Genomic DNA, 26312 nt, shown 5'->3' with positions numbered 1-26312 from the left:
AGTATTAGGTATAAGACATGGTATACAAAATATACTTAAAATTCTATGCAGAAGTCAAAAATGGAATAAAAATAGTTGTTTCCATTTAAAAAATTGAAGTTGATTGTCGTTGCTTATGTTTGGTTTACCCTGTATACATGAATTCATCATCAAAAAAATCACAAAAATAAAAATCGACGTATTCGAGCGTTTTTTTTCGAACACACCCCTGAAATGAATTTGTTCCAACTTGCGCGTCCTCACTATACAGACTGTCTCAGAACTATGGGATCAAACTTCTAGGGGTTGTTCAGTGCAACAGTAGAATCCATTTGAGTATAGGAACCCATGTCCGGAAATGTGTCACTACGCCACTACGGCCCTAAGACGCGTTTAAATTTAGAAAAAATATTAATTACCTAAATAGGATCTGATGCATTTATTTTTACCTTTTGTATATGATACCATCACAATTGTTCAAAATGTCTTCCTCCAACCTCAATACACCGATTTAAACCGCACCTGATTTCGGCGGACTATACTAAAAATTGGAACCTCGTTTTGAATGATTTTAAATGCTGCTGTTATTCGTCCAATTAAGTCTAGCTCTGATTCTACTGGAGTTTCGTAGACTAAAGACTTTACATGTCCCTACAAGACAAAATCGAGCAACGTTAAATCGGGTGACCTAGGAGGCCAAGAAACTGCTCCACCTCTGGCAATCCAACGGTGACAAACCGCTGAGCCAAATACTCGCGTAGTTGTACAGCAAAGTGAGCCGGCGCTCCATCATGCTGAAACCACATTTGCTGTCTTACGTTTAGTGGAACATTTTCAAGGAGTTCTGGAATAACTTCCTCCAAGAAACGCAGATATATAGGTCCTGTTAACCGTTCCGGTAGAAGGTACGGCCCAATTAAATAATCATCAACAATGCCTGCCCATACGTTGAGAGACCAACGATTCTGATGTTTTCTTGGAAAAATTGCATAAGGATTTTCTTCGTCCCAAACATGGCTATTCCTACTATTAAAAATACCGTCTCTTGTGAAAGAGGCTTCATCAGTGCACAAAACATATCGTAAAAAATTTGGTTGTGCAATGATGTGATCCAGAAGCCATCGACAAAATTGAACTCTAGGATGATAATCGGCTGCAGTCATACCTTGAACTTTCTGGAAGTAGTAAGGATGGGGTTGTTGCTCCTGTAGTACCCGCCAGACAGAAGCGTTACTCGTATTCATATTCTTAGCGATGTCACGTGTGCTATTTGATGGTTTATCGGCAACTCGCTAAAGCACCTCTTCTTCAAATTTGACCATTCTTACGGTTCGAGCAACACCAGTATCATGCATCTTGATCTTAAACATGCCTGTCTCAGCGAGCCGCCGATGAACCGCAATAAACTTTTTGTATCCAGGCAGGATGCTGTCGTTCGGGATAACGTTCATGATACCACCCCGATGCTACTCGTGCATTGCTTTGTTGCTCCGTATGCCAAATGCATATCCGCCAATTCTTGATTGGTAAAGTTTTCCATTAGCAATAAATGTTTAAAAATTGTAAGCTTTAAAATTTTTAAACATGACATTGAGAATTGACTATGATAAGCGTTGATTTTAAACAAGTGTTGTTATGGCATCATGTACAAAAGGTAAAAATAAATGCAGCAGATCCTATTTAGGTAATTAATGTTTTTTATAAATTTTAACGCGTCTTAGGGCCGTAGTGGCATAGTGACGCATTTCCGGACATGGGTTCCTATACTCAAATGGATTCTTCTGTTGCACTGAACAACCCCCAGAAGTTTGATCCCATAGTTCTGAAACACCCTGTATACAGTCCTTAACGAAATCCGATCGAACATTTATAGAATAACGAAAAATATAGGAAGAGTTAGACCTCGTAGCCCAAACTAGTGTTAAGTTTTAAATTGTTTAAACATATTTATGCTAATAAAAAAAGCGTAATATGCTTATTGCATTAATTTCACTATTTTAAACATAAAAAATTAAAATAAGTTTTCATACATTTATACTTCCATTAAAACATATTAAATTGTCATAAACAGCATATTTATTTTTGTTGATCCGATGGATAATTAAAAAAAAAATGTTAAAGTGAAAATTTTCAATCTGTCGTTGTACATCCATGCAAGTGTAGGAAGCAAGTTTAATTGTTGGTCTTCTTGCAGAACTTTGAGGTATTCTCCTTCTTCCATGCAATTCATTAAAAAATGTGCCTGAAGTTGACCGAATATTTTTATTTTTTTTTCCAGCAAAGTAAATTAATTTTTTTTTCAGAAGGTTGAGTTAGTTTTTCGCCTTTTTTTTCCAAAACGTTAAATTGATTTGACTGCTGTAGAAAATTAGGTTCAGTTTATATATTTTTTTTCTAAGCTAAATTTGCTTTTTATTTTTCAAGAAGTCGCGTTAATTTCTGGCAGTTCTTATTCTTGACAGTTGAGTTAAAATTTATCCTTTTCCCAGGAATTAAGTTAATTTTTCATCTTTTTTTTTAAACTTAATAAGTTGTTGGTCTTCTTCCAGAACGTTGAGTTTAATTATTGGTTTTTTTTTAGACAATTGAATAAAAATTTTTTTTTCTTTACTACCGTGCGTAAAGTACTTACTTTACACACTTCTGGAAAGTTTCACTTTTTACGCACTAATACCTAAAAAGCCTTTTTACGAATTAATGCATAAAAAGTATATTGACGTTTATTTGACATTTATTTTATAATTTGTCAAAAACTGTTTTAACGTTTTTTTTAACGTAAAGTCGTTTAGGTGCGTAAAGTTATTTGGTATTTTTATGTTTTCTTCGGTAGTAGAAAAAATGATGTACAGGGTGTCCCAAATTCGAGGGTGACCATTGGGATTTCGGAAACCGTAAGAGTTACGTTAAATGGAGGTAAGGTTGTGCAATTTGGAGCTTAATAAAATGACGCTTAAAAAATTTTAAAATCCCGGATACTTCCGGAGATATCCAAAGAACCGAAATTTGTTAAAATCGTTCTTACTTTCTACTGCTTTTATTTAAAAAAATATCGGAAAACTAAAAACAGTTTTTTATTGCCACTTTTTATGCTCTACAACATGAAGCAAAAAAAAATTATCCAACGTTTCGTTTTTTTTGATCATCATCAACTTTATTTTTTCTTATGGGCGCCATATTGGATTGCCTCATTTTTAAAAAGTATTTTTAATTGCCCTTAAAATGAGGTATCGTACTTGTATGTCCGATTACTCCTTCTAGTACTTCTCATGAACTCCATGAGTGCAAGAGAGAAAGATATATCAATGGGATTTATTACTTTCATTTTATTAAGTTTAACCAGCTAATATCATTTTGCCATGGCCTACTATAGAAATTTAAAAAAATCTAAATATTAGGTTAGGAAAGGATACATTTTAATTGAATTGGTTTAAAAAAAAACTATATCAAATACAGAGTATTAAGCTTCAGTTTAACCTTTAACTACTCGCGCACTTTTTTTTCACGCTACTACTCGCGCGGTGTACTTTGTACACCATTGCATTTTATGGTCTAAATTTGTTTTTGTTTTATTTTATTTACTCTATGAATTATAAATATACGTGTAATAGATAATTGCCTAATTTAAGTGAATATTTTTGGCAAAAAATCAATGATTATGAACAGAAATAGTATTACACAAAAAGTAAATTCAAGAAATATATTCTAACAACACGAACATAAAAAGTTATCTGTTCACTACCAGATCCGCCTTCCTTACATTTATGGCGTGTAACGTTATCACTGTGTTCCTTACAGACTAATTGAGTATTGCATGTAATTGTAGTAACTCTATTCTTTTTTCTGCCGCAGATGAAGCATCTTCCTCTGATTTTTCTGGGTGGCTCTTCCTCTGCGTCGTTTACTTGAGCTTTTCTATACCTAGATAGAAAATGTCTGATATCTATAGGTTAAGTAGATATTGCAGCTCTTTCAGACAAATGAGGTATCATCAATGACAGAGAAAGTGATTTTAGGAAAAGTCTTCTGTATTTATAAGGAGAATAAGGATGAGTGGCGTTATATAAAATTTGGTTATTGATTCCTGCTATATTCATTAACTGAAAGAAAAAAGCCAATGACCATCTCCTTGTTCTTCTTCCAACAGAAAACGTATTGCACATTTTGTCCACTGTGTCTACACCCTCCTTTGTGATATTATAATCCAATATAATGTCAGGTTTGTTGGTATCTGGGTCAATGGAAGAGTCGTCGTGCATAGTAGAAATCAAAACAACGCATTTATTTTTTTTTGGACACTTGAAACTATGGTTACATCCTTTTGAAATCCGAAAATGGATGACCCAACCAATCTATTTTTATCGGCAGCTCCTGTTAATTTTTTTTTTAGAGTCCCGATAAATGTTATTTTATCTTGTAACAGCTCCAGTGCCAAAGGGTAACTTAAATACCAATTTTCGCAAGTTAAATTCCGGTTACTTCCTTTCTGTTCTTCCAACAATCGGTGAACTATGGCAGTTGGCGAGTTTAATTGATTGTATTGACAGTCTGGTTGTTTTCCACAGTAGAGCTCTAATATACTGACATAAAATGTTTTAGCATCACAAAGCACAAACACCTTCAACCCATATTTGGCAGGTTTGTTGGGTATGTACTGGACAAAGCTGCACCTCCCTCTAAATGCAATCAACATTTCATCTATGGTCATAAATTCGCCAAGAGAGTAGTTTTTTCCTGAATTATAAACAAATTTGTCCAAAATAAATCGCACCGGGGCCAGCTTATCGTTTTTTTTCTTTCGTTCTTTGTTCCTTTATCATCAAATATTTGCAAGCAAAAAAAGAAATCTTTGATAATTTATGCAAGCGCGAAATATTTCTGATCCGGTTCCGTCTTTCGTCCATAATTCAAAAAAATTGGTGTGATTTTGCTTCTTACATCCAGATAAAAACAATAACCCGATAAAAGCAAGCATTTCCGTTTTTGTAACGTCCTTTGCGTCTCTTTCTCGATTAAAATTTGCCCGAACTTTTGAAATTTCCAAATAAGTATACTGAATGATTTCATCATCAACAATTTTTGAAAAAGCACTCATCTCATCAGTTATGTCACGGGCGCGTTGCTTTGGCCCTGGGTAGTATTTTTATTATATTTTTGTTTTTGGGTTTAGTAGATTTACACATAGGGTAACTTTTATACCAAATAGTTGTTTTATCCTTGCCAACATACTGACCTTCTCTATTGGCAACTAACACGGAGAAAGGAACATCTTCGGAGCCTGAACTTCATCATGATCATCTTTCACTTCATCTTGTTCTTCTTGCTCGCTTATTTCTTGTTTGGAGTTTGAATTGTGTTTTTGTTTATCTTCCTCTATATCTTCATTTTCATCAGATATGTCACCTTCTCTGCCAATTTCTTCTTCGGAATCCGTATCACATATAACTTGGGCCACAGCTTCCAATTCATTTTGGGTTATGCTTTTCGGATTATTCGATGCCTGAAAATAAAAAATATATAAATTAAATATACAAACGTGTATAAGTACCCTCGTGGCACCAACAGAGGTATTCTTGTACTCCCACTTAGATTTTTACTTTCAAACTACATACCTATCTTTCAACTTATTTAAATTTTTATTTAATCACACTCAAAACAAATCCATTACTAATAATATTTACATATGAACACACTTCAAAATAAACGATTTTTTGTTGAAAAACTAAAAAATATATTATTTTAATGTGCTTACATAATTACTCGCGTTGGTGTATTCTGTACACCACGACAAACTTCTCGGGATATTCGACCTTCTACTCAGGCGATCAAAACCGTATTGGCACTGCATTTGGAAGACACATCGAGCGAAGCATAGCTAGCTCGGTGACGCCGAAAAAGTGATCGTATGGAATCGGCAGCGGTTGGCGCCAATTTGGTGTATTTTTTACACCAGTGCGAGCAGTTAAAGGTTAATAAAAACATTATTTTTTTTCTCATGTTGTAGGACATAAAAAGTGGCAATAAAAAACTGTTTTTAGTTTTCCGATGTCTCTTTAAATAAAGTCGGTAGAAGGTAAAAACGATTTTGACAATTTTCGATTTTTTTGGGGGGATAACTCCGGAAGTAGTCATCCTCGAATTTGGGACACCCTGTACATACGTTACACGTGTGTGAAATTCCCTTTTCTTATTCATAGGAATTTCAGTTGTTTTGAGTTATTGCAGTTGAATTAATTTTGTTATATTTTTCCAGCAGAACATTTTTTTTTCGGAAAGCTGAGTTTATTTTTGACTTTTTTCCAAAAAAATAAATTAATTTTATATTTGCTGCAAGAGATTTTCTTTTCAGAAAAGTGCTTTAGTTTTTAATTTTTTTTTGCTGGAAGATGAGTTTGATGATGATGAGATCAGTTTTGGCCTATTTAAAGGAAGTTTATTTTTTGAATTTTTTTAAGAGGTTGATTTTTGATATTTTTTATGAAGTTGAGTTAATTTTTGGCTATTCTTAACATATGAATTAATATTTCGCTTTAGCCAAGAAGTTATGTTAATTATTAGCCTTTGCTTAAGAAATTTACTTAATTAATGGCCGCTTTCCAGGCAGTTAAGCTAATTTTTGTTTTATTTCCGAAATACTGACTTTTTTCCAAAAAGTAAAGTTCATTTTTAATCTTTTTAAGGGAAAAATTAATTTTTTGGTTTTTCTTCTGAAAGTTCCTTCTGAAGTTAATTATTAGCCTTTTTTTAGCAAGGAAGTTATCTTACTTTTTAGCCACTTTCCACTTTGCGAAGTTCTTAGTGAATTTTTTTTTAGAAGAACGAGTTTATATTTAGGCATTTTCAACTCATTTAAGCTACTTTTGGTTTTTGTCTAGGAATATTTGGTATTTCTAAGGCAGCAAATTAGCCTTATCCAGGCAATTAAATTTATTTTTTGGTCGTATTCCAGAATTAACATAATTAGTGTCCTAATTTGAACCATTTTCCGGGCAGTAAAGTAAATTTTTAGCTTTTTTCCATTCATTTAAGTTAAATAATTTGATAAAATTTTAAATGCATGGTAATAAAAAATATATTTACAATACTTTTTACAAAATTTTACAATACTTTTCAACAACTAAAAGAGAAAAAATCGAATAGTACTTATTATAATTAAAATTATGCTAAGACTTTAATAATTACATATTTTTAGGCTGGAACAAGAGTGGCAAGAAAAGAAGCTACTCCTAGAGCAAAAGCTTGATAATCAAATGCAAAAATGCAAGAACCTTCAAGAGGAAATGCAGAGAAAACTGAACAGCATGAAAACCGACAAATACTTAGGGAGACGTCGAAATCACGCCAATATCTTTGAGGAAATATTCACGGAGAATTGGGAAAAGTACAACACTGCAGACATAAAAGAAGTGATCACAGTATTAAGTAGAAATCAACGCGATAATGAATATCTCAGAAAACTAGTGGAAGATCAGCGACAGAAACTCGAAAAGCTGGAAAAAACCGCCCTTACAAAAGAACAAACTGTTAGTTTACTTCAAGAGCTAAAAGGGTTGGAGAGGAATTTCGAAGAAGCGCAACATACAAAAGAGTATTTTAAAGAGCAGTGGCGAAAGGCGTGTGAGGAAATTCACCAAATGAAAACAGAGGAGTACAAAGAGATCCAGATTAAATTGAAGAAAAGCAAAGAGCAATTGAGCAACTTAAGTTTGGAGAGTTTTAGCAATTTCGTGAGAAACACGTTTGAGGACGAGGAGCTTTCGCCCTTAAGGAGCATCCCTAGTGCCCAGAGTTTTTATAAAGAGTGAAGTTTGTGTAAAATAGGAATTTGTTTCTTTAGGTATCAATATAGACAAAAAGGGCATTAACAAAGAGTTTTTTTAATTTGTGAAAGTATTCCTATCTGTAATAGAATTAAACTACCTAACAACATAATTTTTGCCAGGTTTTAAGCTGGGCTAATCTGCTTGTAAGAAATTATTATTTTTTTCTTACAGGCTGCTGAAATTATCTGAAATTATTATTGTAGTTCTTTTTAATCAGCTAAAACCAAGAATGTAGATTTTTTCTTATTTAAACTAAATTCACCTACCTAGAAAAAGTTTTTTTTTTCTTCCAGGCAATTGAAGAATAATTTTCAAATTAATTTTGAGAATCAGATCAATTTTGATTTAGGTAAGGCCAAAAATGGAGATTTTCCATTTAAATTGAATTCAACAGCCTGGAACAAATTATTTCTTTCTTCCATGCAGTTGAACCTATTTTTTAATTAATTTTGATAAGGAGCAAGTAAAGTTAACAATGAGGAAATATTTTATTTTACATTAAATTTAACTCCCTGGAAGATTATTTTTTTCTTCTAGGTAATTAAATCCATTTGTTAATTAATTTTTATATGGTTAATTTTGAGTCAAATAAAGCCATAAAAATTTAGAAATTTTCTATTTTAATTTGAATTTAACTGCCTAGACGAAATAATGTCTTTCTTTCAGGCGCTTAGTAGTTAAAAAAGTTAGTTAAGTAGTAAAATAGTTTGTTTTTGAGTTCTTTTTGATTTTGTCAATTAAAATGAAGAATCCAGATGTTTCATATTTTAAATTTAATGCAAGATTGTTTGAAAAAAATTGTTTTTTTTTCCAGGTAGTTGAGGCCACTTTTACTTATTTTTATTTTGGATAAAGCTAAAAATCTAGAATTTTCCTGAAAACTGAATTTTATTTCCTCAAAGAAATTATTTTTTTTCTTTTGAGTAGTTGAAATTTTTTCTTTTTTTTTTGGCCAATTGAAGTTAAGAATATAGATTTTTCCGGTTTTAAACGTTCTGAGAAATCCTAATTTTTCTTCTTTAAATCAGTTTACCGGGAAAAGTCGAAGAAAAATTCGACTTCTTCGTTTCCATTTCTTTCAATCTTCTGTTAATTTTATTTGAACTTAAAACGATATTTTTAGACACGCATTTAGATGCAATTTGTCACTTTTTGAGGCTGTAAGGGTAAAACTAATGAAGAATATCTTTAAACTCAATTATGTAGTATTTGTTACACATGTACATTTTTGTTTTTTGCCAAGAATTTTAGTCAATTTTGGCTTTTTTTTGGTAGGTGAAGTAATTTTTACCTTTTTTTCCAAATATTTGTTATATATTTTTGAGCATTTTTTGCCATATATCTCAACACTTTCAGGCAGTTAGGAATATACAGGGTGTTCCGTTGATTATGTTACAAACTTCTAGGGTAGATAGAAAACGTCAAAAGAAAAACAAAAGTTCATATAAATATAAGTCCGGAAAAGCTTCCTCAGGGAGCTAGAGCTCTTTGAAAATAACCTTTAAAAACTAGTTTTTTTTTAATAGCTCTGGAACTACTTTAGCTACCGCAACCAATTTTGGGAGGTAAAGTTTAAGACTTTCATTTCTGCCCGTTTGGGCATTAGATTATGATGTTCCTATGCTTTTTACATAAAAAAGGTGCTCTCAGTAAAAGTCGGTAAATATCACCGTTTTTGTGGAAATTGACTAAAACCAAACTAAGATACAGCACCTGAATTAGTTATTTTAATAATAATAATAATGCTAATTCATTGCCACTGTCAGTATTTTTTAAATTTGTCTCTGTCAGTATTTTTTACATGATATTAATTCCCTTTTTATTACGGTTAAGTAATGGAATATTATACTTTTGCTAAATACGCCGATATGCTTTTAATTTATGGGGAAGTTCTAGACTATATGAGGAGCGGTTTCCCGAAAGGCGAATCCCAGCTCACACACTTTTTGAAAGGGTCAATCAACGGCTCAGGGAGACTGGCTCCGTTAAAATAAAACGCCAAGATAATGGCGCGCAAAGGAACATCCGAATCCCGGATTTTGAGGAAGAAGTGCTTCAGCGATTTGAAGATTGAAATGAATCGATCGTGTCAAATCAAGTGTCAAATCTGGTGAACGCGCTGACCAGGTGATAGGGCCTCTGCGGTCAATCCAGCGCCTTCCAAAATTTTCATTTATAAACTCGCGGACAATAAGTGAAAAATTAGCTGGCGCTCCATCGTGTTGTAGCCATAAGTTCTGTCGTATATTTAGGGGCAGATCGTCTAATAGTTCTGGCAGTACATTTCTTAAAAATTTAAATAAATATTTCCCGTTAAACGAGGAGGCAACATAATTGGACCAATTAAGCGTTCTCCAACAATGCCGGCCCACATATTGACCGAAAACTTATGTTGATAGCTCCTAAAATGAATACCATAAGGGTTTTCCTCACTCCACACATGATTATTCTAAGAATTAAAAATGCCTTCTTTTGTAAATAAGGCCTCGTCAGTAAAAAGGACATATTTTGGAAATTGAGGTTCTTCTGTACACCGGTCAAGAAACCACTGGTAAAAATTCACACGGGGCATAAAATCATTGGGTCCTAATGATTGCACCTTTTGCAGGTGGTAGGGCCGAAGAAGCTGTTCAATAACAACGTTCCATACCCTAACATGATTTACATGCATCGCATCAGCTACTGCTCGAGTACTTACTGATGGTTATCGCTGAAGCACTTCTTCCTCAAAATCCGGGAATCGGATGTTCCTTTGCGCGCCATTATCTTGGCGTTTATTTTAACGGAGCCAGTCTCCCTGAGCCGTTGATTGAGCCTTTCAAAAAGTGTGAGTGAATTAATATCATGTAAAAAAAGACAGTGGCAAGAATTAGCATTATTATTATTATTATTAAAATAATTAATTCAGGTGCTGTATCTTAGTTTGGTTTTAGTCAATTTCCACAAAAACGGTGATATTTACCGACTTTTACTAAGAGCACCTTTTTATGTAAAAAGCATAGGAACATCATAATCTAATGCCCAAACGGGCAGAAATTAAAATCTTAAAGAAATGGGCCTAATTTTACCAAATACCCCCCTGATTCTGAAGCCCCTGTTTTTTTTATTTATTTAGTACGTTCAAGAGAATAAACGTACTAACAATAATTTACCTCCCAAAATTGGTTGCGGTAGCTAAAGTAGTTCCGGAGCTATTAAAAAAAAAACTAGTTTTTAAAGGTTATTTTCAAAGAGCTCTAGCTCCCTGAGGAAGCGTTTCCGGACCCATGTTTATATGAACTTTTGTTTTTCTTTTGACGTTTTCTATCTGCCCTAGAAGTTTGTAACATGATCAACGGAACACCCTGTATTTGATTTTGCTACAGGAATTCTCAAGTGGTTTCCTGATTTATTAGAACTGTTTTCCTAAGCCTTTCTCCTTGATTCATCCACTTTTTAAAAATACTAATTATCGTTTTAAGTTTTGTTAAAGATCAGAATTAAATATTTTATCTCTACGTTATACTTTTCTCAAAAAATGATAAACATTTACATTTTTCCACCCGATCTTTCTTAATATTCTTTGTTCACAATAAATAAACCTATTCACACCGCAATAAAATAAATATTTTAATTTGGATATTTTAAATTAGCTTGCGGACGAAACAAAAAACCTAACGACCAGGTCCTTTCAATTTAAATTTTACTTCAACCGATTTTTATCCACAATGTTTCTGTCTATTGGTACGAATTTTGGAGTGGGTTGAAGGAGTCTATAGATCTCGATAGTCTATAGACCTCGACCGTACCGGATATGAGGGTAAAGCAATTAGTGATAATACGTATCTTACGTACCACTATTTCCATTTTTTCTGCCTAAAATAATTAGGTAGGACCATTCTATTCCTTTTTATTTCTACTAATAAAAAGCGTTTTTATGGGAATTAAATATTTTATTATTATTATAGATTTCTTAATAATTCATGTTTAAGGATACAATTTTGTTTCATTTTTAATGTAATGTCATTTTTCTGCCAGGACAGCAAAAAGAAATAAAATCAGTCCGGTTAAGAAAACCATGGACAAAACTAAATTTTTTTAAATCTTTATAGCCTATATTAATAGATACGTATTTTCCAAAAAATTATTTAAATTTAAAAATATAAAGATTCTTGTATTTTACGCACAGTTCACATTCAAGTTTTTATTTAGGTTTATTTCTGTGATCCCCTATACCACGTTTATAAAGACGGTTCTTCCTTGATATGATGTTATGATAGTATCGGCATTTACTTGTGAAAAGATTAGTATTGAATCGCCTTTTATCCATGGTGTAGCAAAAACGGCACAAGCTTTTACTATAGTTCATAAAAACATTCAAATGAGACCTTTTTCCTCTTTTAACCAAAAAATTATTTTGTTTCTTGGTTTAAAGATGTTATTTTCGCTCTTATTTATATATATTTCTGCTTTTTATTTTTAGTTCAGAATTGAACACAAATAAGTTAAATTAACATTATTATAAATAAATAAATAAAGTTTATTGACGGAATTTCCATTTACAAAAATTTAAATATAAAATAATATAATAAAATATAAATCTTAGCATTTTACAAATACATTAGAAAAGTTATAAATAACCTTTAGGGACAATAACTAACTTGTACAATAGAAATATAAATTTAAATTAAAACACAAGCTATTTTTTGGCAACAACAATCTTGAAATGTACTACAAACCAGCAAAAAAAAAAACAAAAAAGATATACTTAAATTTAAATTATCAATCTTTTTATTTGTACCTAAACTACAGCAAGGCATACGAAAGCTATCAATTTCCTTGGGTAAATCATTGGCCAGTCTACACATTCGTTAAGAGGCCTATTAAAACCATAATTAGTCCTATGAAATTGTATTCCAAACGTTACCTCATATCTATTTCTCCTATTAGGTACCGGGTGGCCAACTAAGAATGGATGTCGACGATATCTCAGGCCCTAATAGTCGTAGCGCCTTGGAAATTATTTTGAAGTTCATTGGTCAACCGCTAGAGGGCGCCACAGCTTCTTTAAATCCTAAAATTGCATTTTTTCCAAAAAACCTCCAATAACGTACACCTCAAAATATTATATTAATATTTTAGGAAGATTTCCTCACAAAAAAGTTTCTACAAAAATTTATGTCAGTTGTCAAATATGACAACTGACAACTAAGTGGTGGGGGGCGTTCTTAGCTTGAATAAAGAAAACAGCTAAAAATCAGCTATGACTGGACCGATTTTTTTTAAACATTTTTTTTTTCATACATTAATTTAAGTCTATTGTTGCCTTATTTTTTCAACAAAAAAAAAATTAAATTACTTTTCCTAAAATCCGCTAGAGGGCGTTGACTTGTGACTAACCCTTTCTGACGGATTATTTCAAAAAACTCAAATGCAACTATATATTTTTTTTTTACGTCATTAAAAGCGGGGAAGAAAACCAAAGAAACTGGTGAAAACGGCACTTCGATATCACTTGTTAAACTAAACTTATTAACAAAATAGTCTCCATTTGAAAATAAAAGTGATAAAAATGGCCATAAATTACTATTTGCTTAGACAAGCTAAATAAACTCGTATTAACTAAGTATTTTTAAAAAGAAACAAACTCAGTAGTGTTTTAGAAAATCCGAGATATAGAATTGATCGTTATACGTTTATTTATACAGGGTGTTAACTAAATAAATTTGACCAAATTGGCCTATTTTGGGAAAACTGTACAGTTTATAGTTGTTCTATAGGAAAGTTTTGAAAATTTGGCACCATACCATACCATAGAAAAGTTAATTAAAGATACAACCATAAAATAATTTGACACTTGTAACAATTTTGATGATACCGGATGTAGATGAAAACTTGCTTATTTTAAATAGAACACTCTATAATATGTTATTTGATATTTAAATTCTACATACAAAACAATTTCTTTAACTCGACCCCATAAATAAAAATCCAGGCACGTTAGGTCTGGTGATCTAGCCGGCCATGGAAAGGTACCGCCTTGTCCTATCCATCTACCAGAGTAGGTAGCATCTAAAAACTCCCAAATATTTCGGGTAAAATGTGCTGGACAGCCATCGTGCTGGAACATCATTCGTTGGCGAATTTCAAGTGGCACATCCCCAAATAAAATTGCCAATTCCTCCCTTATAAACTGCAAATAATTTGCACCATTTAGTGCGTTGTTAAAAAAAATGGGCCGATAATTCGACCTCCTAATATTCCTGCCCAACAATTTAAAGATCAACGGTCTTGATGCTGGACTTCTCGCATCCAGTGCGGATTGGTTGGTGACCAGTAATGAATATTGTGGAGATTCACGCCTTTATTGCTGTGAAATGTAGCCTCATCTGTCCACAATATGTTTGAAAGCACCTGAGGATCCTCTGCAATCATACCCAAAAGCCAGTGACAATGGTCTAGCCTTCGGTCAAAATCTTGTGCACTTAATTCTTGATGCAGGACTAAATGATATGGATGAAACCTGGAACAAGATGATGACTGCTGATTCAACAGAATAGACCAATCTGGTGCTTTTCGTGTAAAAATTAATTAATTTTACATTTAAAGCATCATCATCAAAAAATGAACTCTCCTTAGGAAAATTAAGTCTCATCGCGTATAGTGAAGATTAATATCCAAAAGATCGCGTACCAGTACTCCTTAAGAATATTCTGAACAGTAGTTCGATTTACTCCCAGGTCGTGCGCTATTGTTCTAGTACTTAAGTGAGGATTAAACTCGACGTAGGCTAAAACATTTATTATGTTGTCTTCGGTGCGTCCCCTGCGTTGCCTGCGAAACACGGGCAGCCGAACGTTTCCAGTCGTTCGCAAACGATGTATGATCCGAAAAAAAACTTTTGCAGTAGGATGGCGTCTATCAGGATACTGATGCGCATACACCCTTGCAGCAACTGTGGCATTTCTCATACATTCAAAATAAGTACCTATTATGTCAAACGCCTTTTCGTTTGTGTAAAGCATTGTTAAACAAAGCAATACGAAAAACAGAGATAAAAAGTTAAAGAACAAAAAACTTGAACAAAACACAAAAAACTGGAACAACACGGAAAACTGGAAAAACAAAGTTCACAATACGGCGAACTAACAAGAAAACTATTGGATGTTATTAGCGAGACTTAAAAACGCTTTAACAATCGCAAGAAGAGACGCTAAAATGATAGTTAACTGAAATATTTACATATTTTGCTTCCATGGTTACCTGCCACTTTTGTTTCCATAGCCTACTATACATACTCAACTTTCCTATGCACAGTTTTCCCAAAATAGGCCCATTTGGTCAACTTGGTTTAGTTAACACCCTGTATAAATAAACGTATAACGATCAATCCTGTATGTCGGATTTTCTTAAAGAGTACTATGAGTTTGTTTCTTTAAAAAAATACTTATATCAATGGAGTTTGTTCAGTTTGTCTAAGCAAATAGGAGTTTATCGCCATTTTTGTCATTTTTATTTTCGAATGTACACTTTTTTTATAACTTTTGTTTAAGAAATGATATCGAAATGCCGTTTTCACCAGTTTCTTTGGTTTTCTTCCCCGCTTTTAATGACGTAAAAAATATATATAGTTGCATTTAAGTTTTTTTAAATAATCCGTCAGAAAGGGTTAATCACAAGTCAATGCCCTCTAGCGGATTTTAGGAAAAGTAGTTTGATTTTTTTTTTGTTGAAAAAATAAGGCAACAATAGACTTAAAAAAAATATATGTTTAAAAAAAATCGGTCCAGTCATAGCTGATTTTCAGCTGTTTTCTTTATTCAAGTTAAAAATGCCCCCCACCATTTTTTTTGACAACTTTTAGTAGACACTTTTTTATGAGGAAATCTTTCTAGAATATTAATATAATATTTTGAGGTGTACGTTATTGGAGGTTTTTTGGCAAAAATGCAATTTAAAGGTTTAAAGAAGCTGTGGCGCCCTCTAGCGGTTGACCAATGAACTTCAAAATAATTTCCAGCATTTTTTTTGGCCACTTTTATTACAACATTTTTTTTTCAAGGCGCTACGACTATTAGGGCCTGAGATATCGCCGACGTCCATTCTTAGTTGGCCACCCGGTACATGAAAATTAACTAGCGATAGGAGAATTGATCATACCATTCAGTAATTTAAATAAAGTACACAAATCTATATAAGTTCGTCTGCGTATTAATTTAGGAAGCTTTAGTATCACATAGAGGTCATCATAATTAATATTATCTACAGGAATATTCAACTTGTAGGCGATGTATCCGAGGAATCATCTTTGAACTCTTTCCAGAAGATCGATGAGGCACTGATAGAATGGTGACCATACAGTACTAGCATACTCTAATACGGATCTTACAACAGCACAATAGACATCCCTAATGGCATACATATTATTAAAGCATTTGAGGAATCTCAATACAAAACCAAGCAATTTCATAGCTCTGTTGGATATGTAAGCAACATGAGAAGCAAGTGCAAGCTTTTGATCTAAGGTGCCGCCAAGATTCTTTTATTTTTGTGGTTATTCAAGAAGATTGATTAAAGCAGTCATTAATAGATTTGACCTGTAAAATTTTTTAAATCATCGCATACAGTATAAAACCACAAGTCAAAATACCATACAGATTATTTATGAAACAGACAAGTCTCCACCTTGGGGAACACCAGAATGAACTCTAGAATCTCTCTAGATAAGGCATTCTTCAGTTTTACTACTTGGGTTCGTCATGTAATATAACTGCCAACTAATTGAGTAGAGCATCACCAACTCCTATTACTTCAAGCTTCTAAAGTAAAATACAACGATTTACCTGGTCGAAAGCCTTCGAGAAGTCAGTGTATATTGTATCCATTTGATAATCACTCCAAGGCTCCCAGCATAGTAGATTAAAATTCCAATAGGTTAGATGTAGTTGACTTAAACCTAATAAATCCGTGTTGTTGCTGAATCAACATATGATTAAATTGGGATGTTAGAGCTTTAGTAATAAGAGATTCCAAAATTTTCGGTATAAAAGACATTTTTGATATATCTGGCTATAATTAACGACATCAGAACGGTCACCATTTTTAAATATAGGTGGAATGTAGCTCTGTTTCCAGAGCATAGAGCAAATGCCCAAACTCAAAGATCTAGTAAAGAGTCTTTGCAAGACAGAACACACTTTGTTTTTTTCAAGAAAATAACAGAAATTCCGTCTAGTCCACAACCTAGATTAATATTAAATTTTTAATGGTGTTCAAAACATTAATGTGAACATTACAGCAACTATTACCAACAGAATTAAAATTATAAGCACAAGTATTTTAAAGAAAATTCTCATCATCCTTTACATAAACAGTGGAAAAATGCTCAGAAAACAAATCAGCTATTTCAACAATAGATAATGCATTTCTTTTATGATCCAAGTGCATGTTATTTGGTATACCATAACTTTATTTTTTGGAGCTTACATATTTCCAAAATTCCTCTTTATTTATATTGGTTATGCCACTTAGGAAATGTTGGAGACTTACATCTAATCTTCGGTGCATTACAATCAATCACATAATATAACAAATCATAAAATAATTGCACAGAACACTCAATATTTGTCCGACTTAAAACACACTTTCAATTAATACTACTTAAACACCTATTAATAACAGTATCATGTTCATCTTAAAATTGGGTCGGGTGGTAAGAATCACATGGCAGTATAGGATTGTCAGACAACAATGCTTTTGATTCAAATGTGGTAAATATTAGGTCTAAATAACCTCCTTTACTATTAGAGATGGAGTTAATCTGTCTCAAGTTATAATATGCCATACACTCCAGAACCTGTGCGGTAATTTTACCCTCCGGCTCCGATCCTAAAGAATCAGTGTGCCAAGTGACGCCAGGCAAATTAAAATCACCACAAAACAATGACATCACAATTATCTGGCAATGAACTAGACAGTTGTTTAGACTGAATATGCAAGCTAACAGCCACCAGCACTCCACTACCTCTTGTGCAACTGCTTGTCAGACTAGATCTATCACACGTAAAAATGGTAGCCTGTAAAGCCAAGTTCATCATTATAAATATCATCTTTTAAGAAGGTTTCTGTAAACATATACACAAAAAAGTTCTCGACGCAAACAGAAATAGTTAAATTATTTAATTTTGTTCCGTAGCCACGGACATTCTGGTAATAGATTGTTGAAGACAATGATTGGTCACTGGCTCGGTCACTGGTTATTTGCACTGATGATTTTTCTGACTGTTCCAAAAAGGTCTATGGCCAAATCGGCTTGGCCTAGGCAAAAATGGCTTTGCAACTACTCCCTGAGGCCAAACTGCCTCATCCAGAATTCTAAACACCAAATCCGGTACAACCAAAACTTTAAAAGAACTCGAGACATTATCATTTACATTAAGTTTCTCTATGTTTATAGATAGTATATTTACATATGCAATAACTGACATGGACAAATGGATTCAATAGCTAAAAACAATTTAAGATCATCAGCAAATAACAAAAAAACTAAAATCCTTTATTTTATTATTACTGGAATATCATTAATAAACAGGTTAATGAGCAATAGGACCTAGAGGAGATCCCTGAGGAACACCAGAGGGCACAGAAAAAGACTTTGATAAAAAATTCTTCACTTTTACACACTGAAACCTCTCAATCAAATAACTCTCAAGCCAAAAATTATACTTAAAAGCCAAAACCCAAGCGTGCAAACTTCGCACGCATAAGAGCAAAATTCGCTCACTATCAAACGCACTATTTCGGTAAATATATCATGACTTTTTTGAGCTATCCTGTATACCATAACTGACGAAAAATCTTATTTTCTCGTATTTCCACAACAAAAAAGGTCCACTTGTTAGAAGTGTCTAAAGTTTCCGAGATTTTGTATTTTAAAAATTCCAATGCATTATTTGCATATCATGCTGATAAAATATACAGCTCGGATCTTAATTGTCCCCCCTCTTATCTTTTGAATGCGTTTATATAAAAACTTGAAATTTGGCAGTCATCACTAGCAACCTAAATACTACTTTTTGGTTCCTATCTCATTTTGCAAATCTTCAAAATGGCGGTGCGACGCCATTTGCCATAGTGGAACTTGTTGTGAATGCGCCTTAACACCACATGGTACCAAACATTGTGCGAAATATAAACGTACCTTACTTCTGTCAGATTGCTGAGATTGCTCGAATACATATATACAAATTAGGTTTATGTCTCGTCTCCTGTCTTGTGCTTTTGCGGTTTCTCGTAATTTTATGCAAGAAAAGCCGTATTTATTATTTATGTAAATACATAACAGAGCTCTCAGAACTGTACGTACCGCTAAAGTTAAAGAAAATGTTTTAGATTCTGTCATTGAAAGTCCTACAGTTGGGGTTAGGAATGAAGTTCGAGAATATATAGTAAATAACATTTCGGAAAAACGAGGAAATAAGTTTTTTCGGTCAGTTGTCGTATATAGGTTAGCACAAAAAAGTTATAAGTTATTTGATGAAATAGTACTGTAAGTGGCTTCTTCTCCTTTTATGGAAGTTTGACTTAAAAAAATAACGGACTTTTGTTTCTCATACTTAAAAACCTTCCTATACCGAGTTTTCAAGTCTGAGAGTGAAAATCTGAAATGTAAGCAAATAAAAAAAATACAACATAAAAGTGTAACTTCGACATCCCGTATCTCGCAAACTATCAATTTTTCGACTATGGTATATTTGGGTCAATTTACATATTTTGGTCTGTAGTATCTTCAGTTTCGAGATTTCACAACCTTTCGCAGACCCTCTGTATATTTTTTAATAGCAACATATGTAGGTACATAGCGTTTTATTTGTTGCTGTTAAACTTAACTTACAGTCCATTTAAATTTATTGATCTATAGGTTGGAAAATTTCCTCAAAACTTTTTAATACCAGTAAAAAAATGTTAAACAATACCAAATATGTATTAAAAATGTCTTTTTAAATAAACAATTATTTTAAACATTTGACGGAGCATTTCCCGTTGCAACATCTATAAGGGTAAGAGCAAGAGTATCCTCTCAAAGGACATTTTCCTCCCCCAGCTAAAAAAATTAAAATTCCACTTCAAAAAATTATTGAATTCATTAACTTACGTATAACGCATTGATTATGGCAACAATCACACAATTTACTACTTCCTATAACAGTTCCATCATGGCATATTGGGACATTCAATAAGCATTGAATATTTGCACACTTACGGACACATATTGGGGGGATTATGATTGGCCCAATCGGATTTAAAGTGGTTGCATTCCCCCAAAATAGGCCTAAAATCATTAGTAAAAGGGATAGAAGCATCTGAAATTGATCATAGGGTAAAAATGGTTTAAATGTAATCTAATATATAGTTACTTACCTTGGTGAATAATGATAAATATATCTAAAAATAGTTATATAAACACCGTTTGGTGCGTCAGTTGTTATTGTCAATTTTATCTTACAAACTCACTTTTTGCCTATAAAAAATGATTTATTTAACAAATGTGATATTACTTTAAATGTTCATAAAAAAATACAATCGATGTTTTGTGAAATCTATTAGATATCATCTTAATTAAAAGAGATAAAAAATTAACCGAAATTGCTCAAAGAAGGCACATTAACTAATGGGTCATGGGAAAAATCTAATTAACTAAAAGGTCAAAAATTGACAGAAGAAAAGCCAAAAAGTGCCTGAAAAAAAATTAAATATTTGCTTGAATCAGCTTGAGTATGATTATTGTTAAAAAAATTTGTTTTTGGAGACAAATTTTTTCATAAATCTGTTTTTTCTGGCAATTAAATACATTTAATAATAATAATATATTTTTTAACATATATATGCTACAAGGTATTAAATGCATGAAAAAATTCTTGCGCTTCGTCTTCATTTTGTAAATCGCACTACAAACCCACTGCATTCTCATTGAACATTTGTTAAAACACCGCTATAATTAAAACTATGTTAATGTAGAAAATTTTATTTATAATTAAGTCATATTTTTTAAACCAAATGAGAATCGCATATGAGTTTTTTTTTAATTATTTTTAAGTGTACAATATTTACCTGGAGTTTGGTGCGTGCCTCCCGACTCACCCTGTATAGTGTAAAATATTATAAAAACGTTCGCAAGCTTGATTAACATCTGAAAGCTCATATATACAAGATAGTCCTGTGAGGGTTAACTTAGTCTACTATATCTTAAAAACTCATTGATAACCAAAACCTCGTTCAAACAGTATTTTTATTCACACATTTTAAAGATGATTAAGTCTTTTATTTTGTATTTATTAAAAATTAAAATTAGACTATTGAAGACGTACGAATGAGGCCCAAAAATTCCTTTTAGTTCTTTATGCAGTGCTTGTCTTTCAGACTTACCTCCTTAGATACCAATCAATGAATCTTTTTAAAAATTTTATTGCATGTAATACAGGGGTCGGCATAAGTCAGTTAACTTTAAAAATAGTGCGAACGCGGCAACGGTGCTTGCCTTACCGAATTTGTGCGATTTTTCTGTATCGTTTTTTTTTCTTTTTGTCTGGTATGCAAATTGGTTAACTGACTTATGCCGACCCAATATTTTATTCGCTATTACTCTTGCAATTTCAGTTTGTTAAACTCTTCTGTATGTATGAATAGTTTTCAAGAATTACAACTCCCAAAAGTTGTAAGTGTAATTCATTTTCTTTCAGGGAGTATTTGCAGATTGAATCACATATCAGTCCTGTTGCATTTTAATTGTTTGTCTCTGGATAGTAGCAAATATGTTTTTTATATAGCCGTGCATGATCCTTAGCCTGTCAATCTAAATGTAATTCTTTTAGATTCAGCAGCCTTGGGGCAATTTGGATCCAACTGGATATGGTCTCTATTGATAGTTTTAGGAGGATTCTGTTTATGTGACTCGTAAGTTTTCTCTAGAACTCTTGTGATAGAGTTCACCAATGCAGGTTTGGTATGAAGGGTATTGGGTGACACATTTGAAATGCATTGGATGACACAAGACCAATCAGTATTAAGTATTTTATGATATAGTAAGGCGAAATTTGCTTTCCTGAAATTAAAAAAAACTTTCATAAACTTCGAACTGCTTACGTGATTCAACACTAGTCACGATCATTGGGCAGAGAGCATCAGAATTTAAATTAGAATAAATGAAATCTAAAGTACGACTATTTATAGTCTTATTGCACTAAACCGAGCATGGATGAAAAGTTGCTTAGCAATTTGCATTTAAAGTCATTTGCATTAATCTTGAGCTTGAGATCTAATTTTATTGTTCGTTGCAAAATCACCAAAAATTAATACATTTTTATTTTCGACAAAATACGGAGCTTCAATGTACTGTTTATAGTAAGTCGTTGTTATTTCGGAGGGTATATTTAATACGATAACATTAATAAAGTGATAAGTTGACAAGCTAATCTTACAATCTACACCTCAACTAAAGAAAAGTGACTTACATCTAGAAAGTGGCATAGGTTTATACTCCAGCCATGGGCTTGGAGATTCCGAGTCGCACGAAAAACGCATACGATTCTAGGCAAATGGTTCTGAGCCTTTAAGATTGCTTTGCAGCTAGGTCTCACCTATAGCATAGATATCATAAAACCATTAGCCACATTGTTGTATATTGAATCAGTATTACAGCCACGAACCAATAACACCTCTACAAAAGGACAAAGCGCTCCAAAAAATTTTGCTCGTGACGTCACGCGTTTGGGCCATGCACTTCTGGTTGATTTTCAGGTGAATTCGGCTGTTGACGCTGCCGTTGTTCGTCCGCGGAAGGCTGCCTGCAACGCTGCCAGACTTTGCAGATTGCCGTGAACATTAGGATGCTCTATTACTATCTTAAAATAATTAAATCTATATCTTTAACTGCTCTTACTTTAGAATTTAGTTAAAAAAAAGAGTGCATCCTTATTTCTCTTTTCATAATTTATACTTCTATTTTTTCAAATTTTATCATTTATCTAATACCTTGTTACTTGCCAATAGGAGTTCTTTCTATGTAAATCTGACAGCGGCGCATCTACTAGTTGTGCCACCTGATGAAACGAGAGGTTAGGTTGTTTATATTTATGTTCTGCGGTTGCCGGTATTTATGACGAGATCCGCAGTAAACATTAGCTCATTTTTGTGTTTTTTTCTAAAATCGGAACTGTTTATTTCCGCGAAACGCGTATGTTATATTTATGTAAACTCTTCGCGTACTTTTAAATCGCAAAATCGTACTTTCGGACTAGAAAAATCCTCGGAAAAACCGGGTCTCCGGAGCGCCGGCCGGGCGGCGCCGCGGTTTTATTTGTTTATATCAGACTTTAATACTTCAGTTCGTGTTTAATTTAATATTTTTCTCCTAGTTCGGCTTGTAGTTAATATTAGAGTGTAAATATGCCTCAAAAGTGTTGTGTTCCGGGTTGTAACGGAAACTATAAAAACGGACCTAAAGTGTATGTCTTCGGTTTTCCTAAGGATATAAATCTAAGGCGAAAATGGGTAAAAGCCATACACAGAGATGACTTTGAGCCCACAAACAACACCAAAGTATGTGAAGCTCATTTTCCTGAAGGTAGTATAATAAAGAGTACTCAAGTTCAAGATTCCAACACAGGTAAAATATTTACAATAGAATTACTAAAACCACGGCTAAAAGAAGACTGTACACCATCTATTTTTTTAAATTGCCCTAGTTATTTGTCAAAAATTATAAAAATACGGCCAAGTAAAGATGAAAGGTTTAAAAATATTGACGAGTTGAATTTAGCAAAAGCCCTTGAATTAAGCAAAATTGACTTTGGCAAGCATGAGAAACAAAATAATTTTGACAGTTTTGAAGAGTTTATTGAAAAATTTTCTGCTTTTAAACTACCGAAAGATTGGTTTACTGCTCACAGTGAGTCTCAAGACAGCAAAAAGCAACAATTTTTAAAATTGAATACACACCTGGTCCATGCATTAATTGGGCAATTGTTTTTAATTTTAATTTAAATGTTGAAACTTTTTTATATAGCGAGCCAGTTTGTGTTTTAACATCAACATTTAAAACTCCATATACTTCCCATAGTTTAGATGATTTATATGCAATACTTGAAGCAATAGACCTTACTATTATTACCCTGCCTTTGGAGGAAAATGTTACCAATAATGACAACCCCGACTGTGACTTAAATCCAAATACTGCTACCAATACCCTTGGCAATACTATTCTCGATCATGTCAAACCATCAAATGACATAAATAAAATGAAACGTGTGTTCGATTTTGTGTCAAACATACTAAAAAGTTTTAAAAACATTGAAGACAACAAAATAGTGCATGCTTTAGATTTTATTTGTGAACAATTAGCTTTGCTTACAACTGCAAAGGAAAGGTACAGATATTCAAGTAGTACAATAATTTTGACTTTTATAATCTATACTATTAGTCCTCATGCGTACAAGTATTTAAGAGATTATGGATCCCTAATTTTACCACATCCTCAAACTATAATGGGTATTTGTAACAAACACAAGACCGATCCCCACATAGATAAAAAAAATGTTTTTAACTTATGCCCGAAATGTGTTTAGTTTACTAAAGGATAATGAGAGATTTGTGACACTACTTTTTGATGAAATTCATATTGACCCTTACATGGACTATAAAGGTGGTAATATCACTGGAACATCAGTCAATAATAAGTCTCTAGCTTCCTCGGCAATTTACTTTTATGATTACAAGTGTGTGTTCCAGCTTTAAGGAAGTAGTTCACATAGCTCCCATCTCCAAAATTACATCAGACATACTTCATAATTTTATTAAGACAATTATTGAAAATTTAGAGGAGATTGGGTACATTTATTGGGTACATTGTTTATCCTCATCCAATAGATAATCAGAGACCATTATTTTACCTATTTGACACAGTTCACTTACTTCAATGTGTATTTAATAATTGGCTTAACTCAAAACCAGACCAAAAATTTTATTTTCATGATTTTGACACTTCGAAGAAAAAATGTGCTTCTTTTTCTGCAATTAAAAAATTACATGAACTGGAGTATGATAAGCTTTTAAAGTTTGGCTATTCTTTATACCAAAAAGCATTGTTTCCCTCATCTTTAGAAAGACAGAATGTTAAACTCTCTTTAAAAATTTTTAATTCTTTCGTAGTAGAAGCATTAAGGCATTTTGGTAGCCGTATACCATTTTCTGAAGATACTGCTGATTTTGTCCACATAATAACAACATGGTGGAAAATTGTGAATGTGAATTGTGAATGTGCCTTTGAATGAACCCCATTCAAAGGCAAACATAAACGAGACATATTTCAAGAACCATTTGTTAAAAAACCACTCACTGGTATTGACATAGATCCCAAGATTGAATTCTTAGAAAAATTATTAAAACTAAAACTCTTACTCGACAAACCAGAACTGCTTTCAGCCATACTGTTTATGGACTGCTCGAAATTACCAAATTCTGTTTTACGGAACTTAACATGAATTATGTACTTTTAGGGAAATTCTAAACAGATCCTCTTGAAGATAGGTTTGGTAAATATAGACAAATGGCAGGCGGTCATTATCACATCTCTGTACGACAGTTATATGAGACAGAAAAGAGACTTAGAATTCAATCTATATTAACACTTCAGTCTCGCTTGGCCCTATTAATATTAATAAGTTCTATGAGCTTCCCGATTATGACCTAGATGATAATTGCTCTCCAGAACTTTTCCCAAATTCAAACCTTGTTGTCTCAAATTTCAGTAAATTATGATCATTTTCAGAGCATCGAGGACATATTGCCATTAATTACATATTTAGGTGGTTATTGCTGCTATGTTACAATCAAAAAGCTAAAATGTGACAGCTGTAAAGGAAAACTGGTATTTAATGAGCAATTTATCGTTGAAGACAATTTTGACCTAATTAATAAATTAAATCGTGAAGGACTGTTATATCCCCAAGACCAAGTTGTAAATATTGTATCTTTGACTTACATAATTTTTAACAGATTAATAAATGAATTTGAGGATATATTTTTACAAACCTATAACAAAAGACAGTTAATTTTGAAATATTCTATTGCACAAAAACATGTATTACATTTTGATGGATGCACTAGTCATAATGCAATAGATGTTTTAAAGATAATTATTAAAAGTATATCCAATACACTTTTAAAAAATTATTGCACTAAGAATAATGATCAATTAAAAAAAACAAGTAAAAAAAGAAAACTGGATACCCTAACGAAGTAGACTATATAATATACCAACCACTAACACTACTAATTAAAATATAATAGTTCTTTATCAAGTTTATCTTATAACTTTAAATAGTCTACTTACAAAAAAACATATAAAATATATATTTGAATCTAAAGACTATGTAGGTCCTAGGTAATTAATTTAGTTATTTATCCAATTGATTTACTTTAAATGATTCTTGATGAATTAATATGACATTCCTGATTATGACAGTTTTTTTCAAATTT

The 26312-nt window shown here is 32.6% G+C and overlaps 2 protein-coding genes and 1 long non-coding RNA gene across 6 annotated transcripts in view; 1 reads left to right on the top strand and 2 right to left on the bottom strand.

Moving 5' to 3' along the window:
- LOC126737472 (centrosomal protein of 120 kDa-like) overlaps positions 1–7845 on the top strand; it is a 41785-nt gene extending 33940 nt beyond the window's left edge. For all 3 annotated transcript variants that reach the window (XM_050442384.1, XM_050442383.1, XM_050442386.1), the window contains one exon: positions 7169–7845. In XM_050442384.1, coding sequence (XP_050298341.1) covers positions 7169–7781 — 613 coding nt within the window. In that variant the 3' untranslated portion in view covers positions 7782–7845. The remainder of the gene's footprint in view (positions 1–7168) is intronic.
- Positions 1–26312, bottom strand: part of LOC126737473 (monocarboxylate transporter 2-like) — a 670913-nt gene that overhangs the window by 87016 nt on the left and 557585 nt on the right. The gene's annotated exons all lie outside the window — the stretch shown is intronic.
- On the bottom strand, positions 19743–20291 carry LOC126737482 (uncharacterized). Its single transcript, XR_007661030.1, has 3 exons — positions 20199–20291; positions 19933–20140; positions 19743–19881 (listed from the first exon to the last, which is right to left on the bottom strand). It is a non-coding gene; the product is annotated as an uncharacterized LOC126737482 (long non-coding RNA).

Source organism: Anthonomus grandis, chromosome 6 (assembly GCF_022605725.1).
Source record: "Anthonomus grandis grandis chromosome 6, icAntGran1.3, whole genome shotgun sequence".
Classification (NCBI taxonomy): Eukaryota; Metazoa; Arthropoda; class Insecta; order Coleoptera; family Curculionidae; genus Anthonomus; species Anthonomus grandis.
The sequence above is the reverse complement of the archived record's forward strand: the minus strand, read 5'-3'. Positions and strand labels throughout refer to the sequence as shown.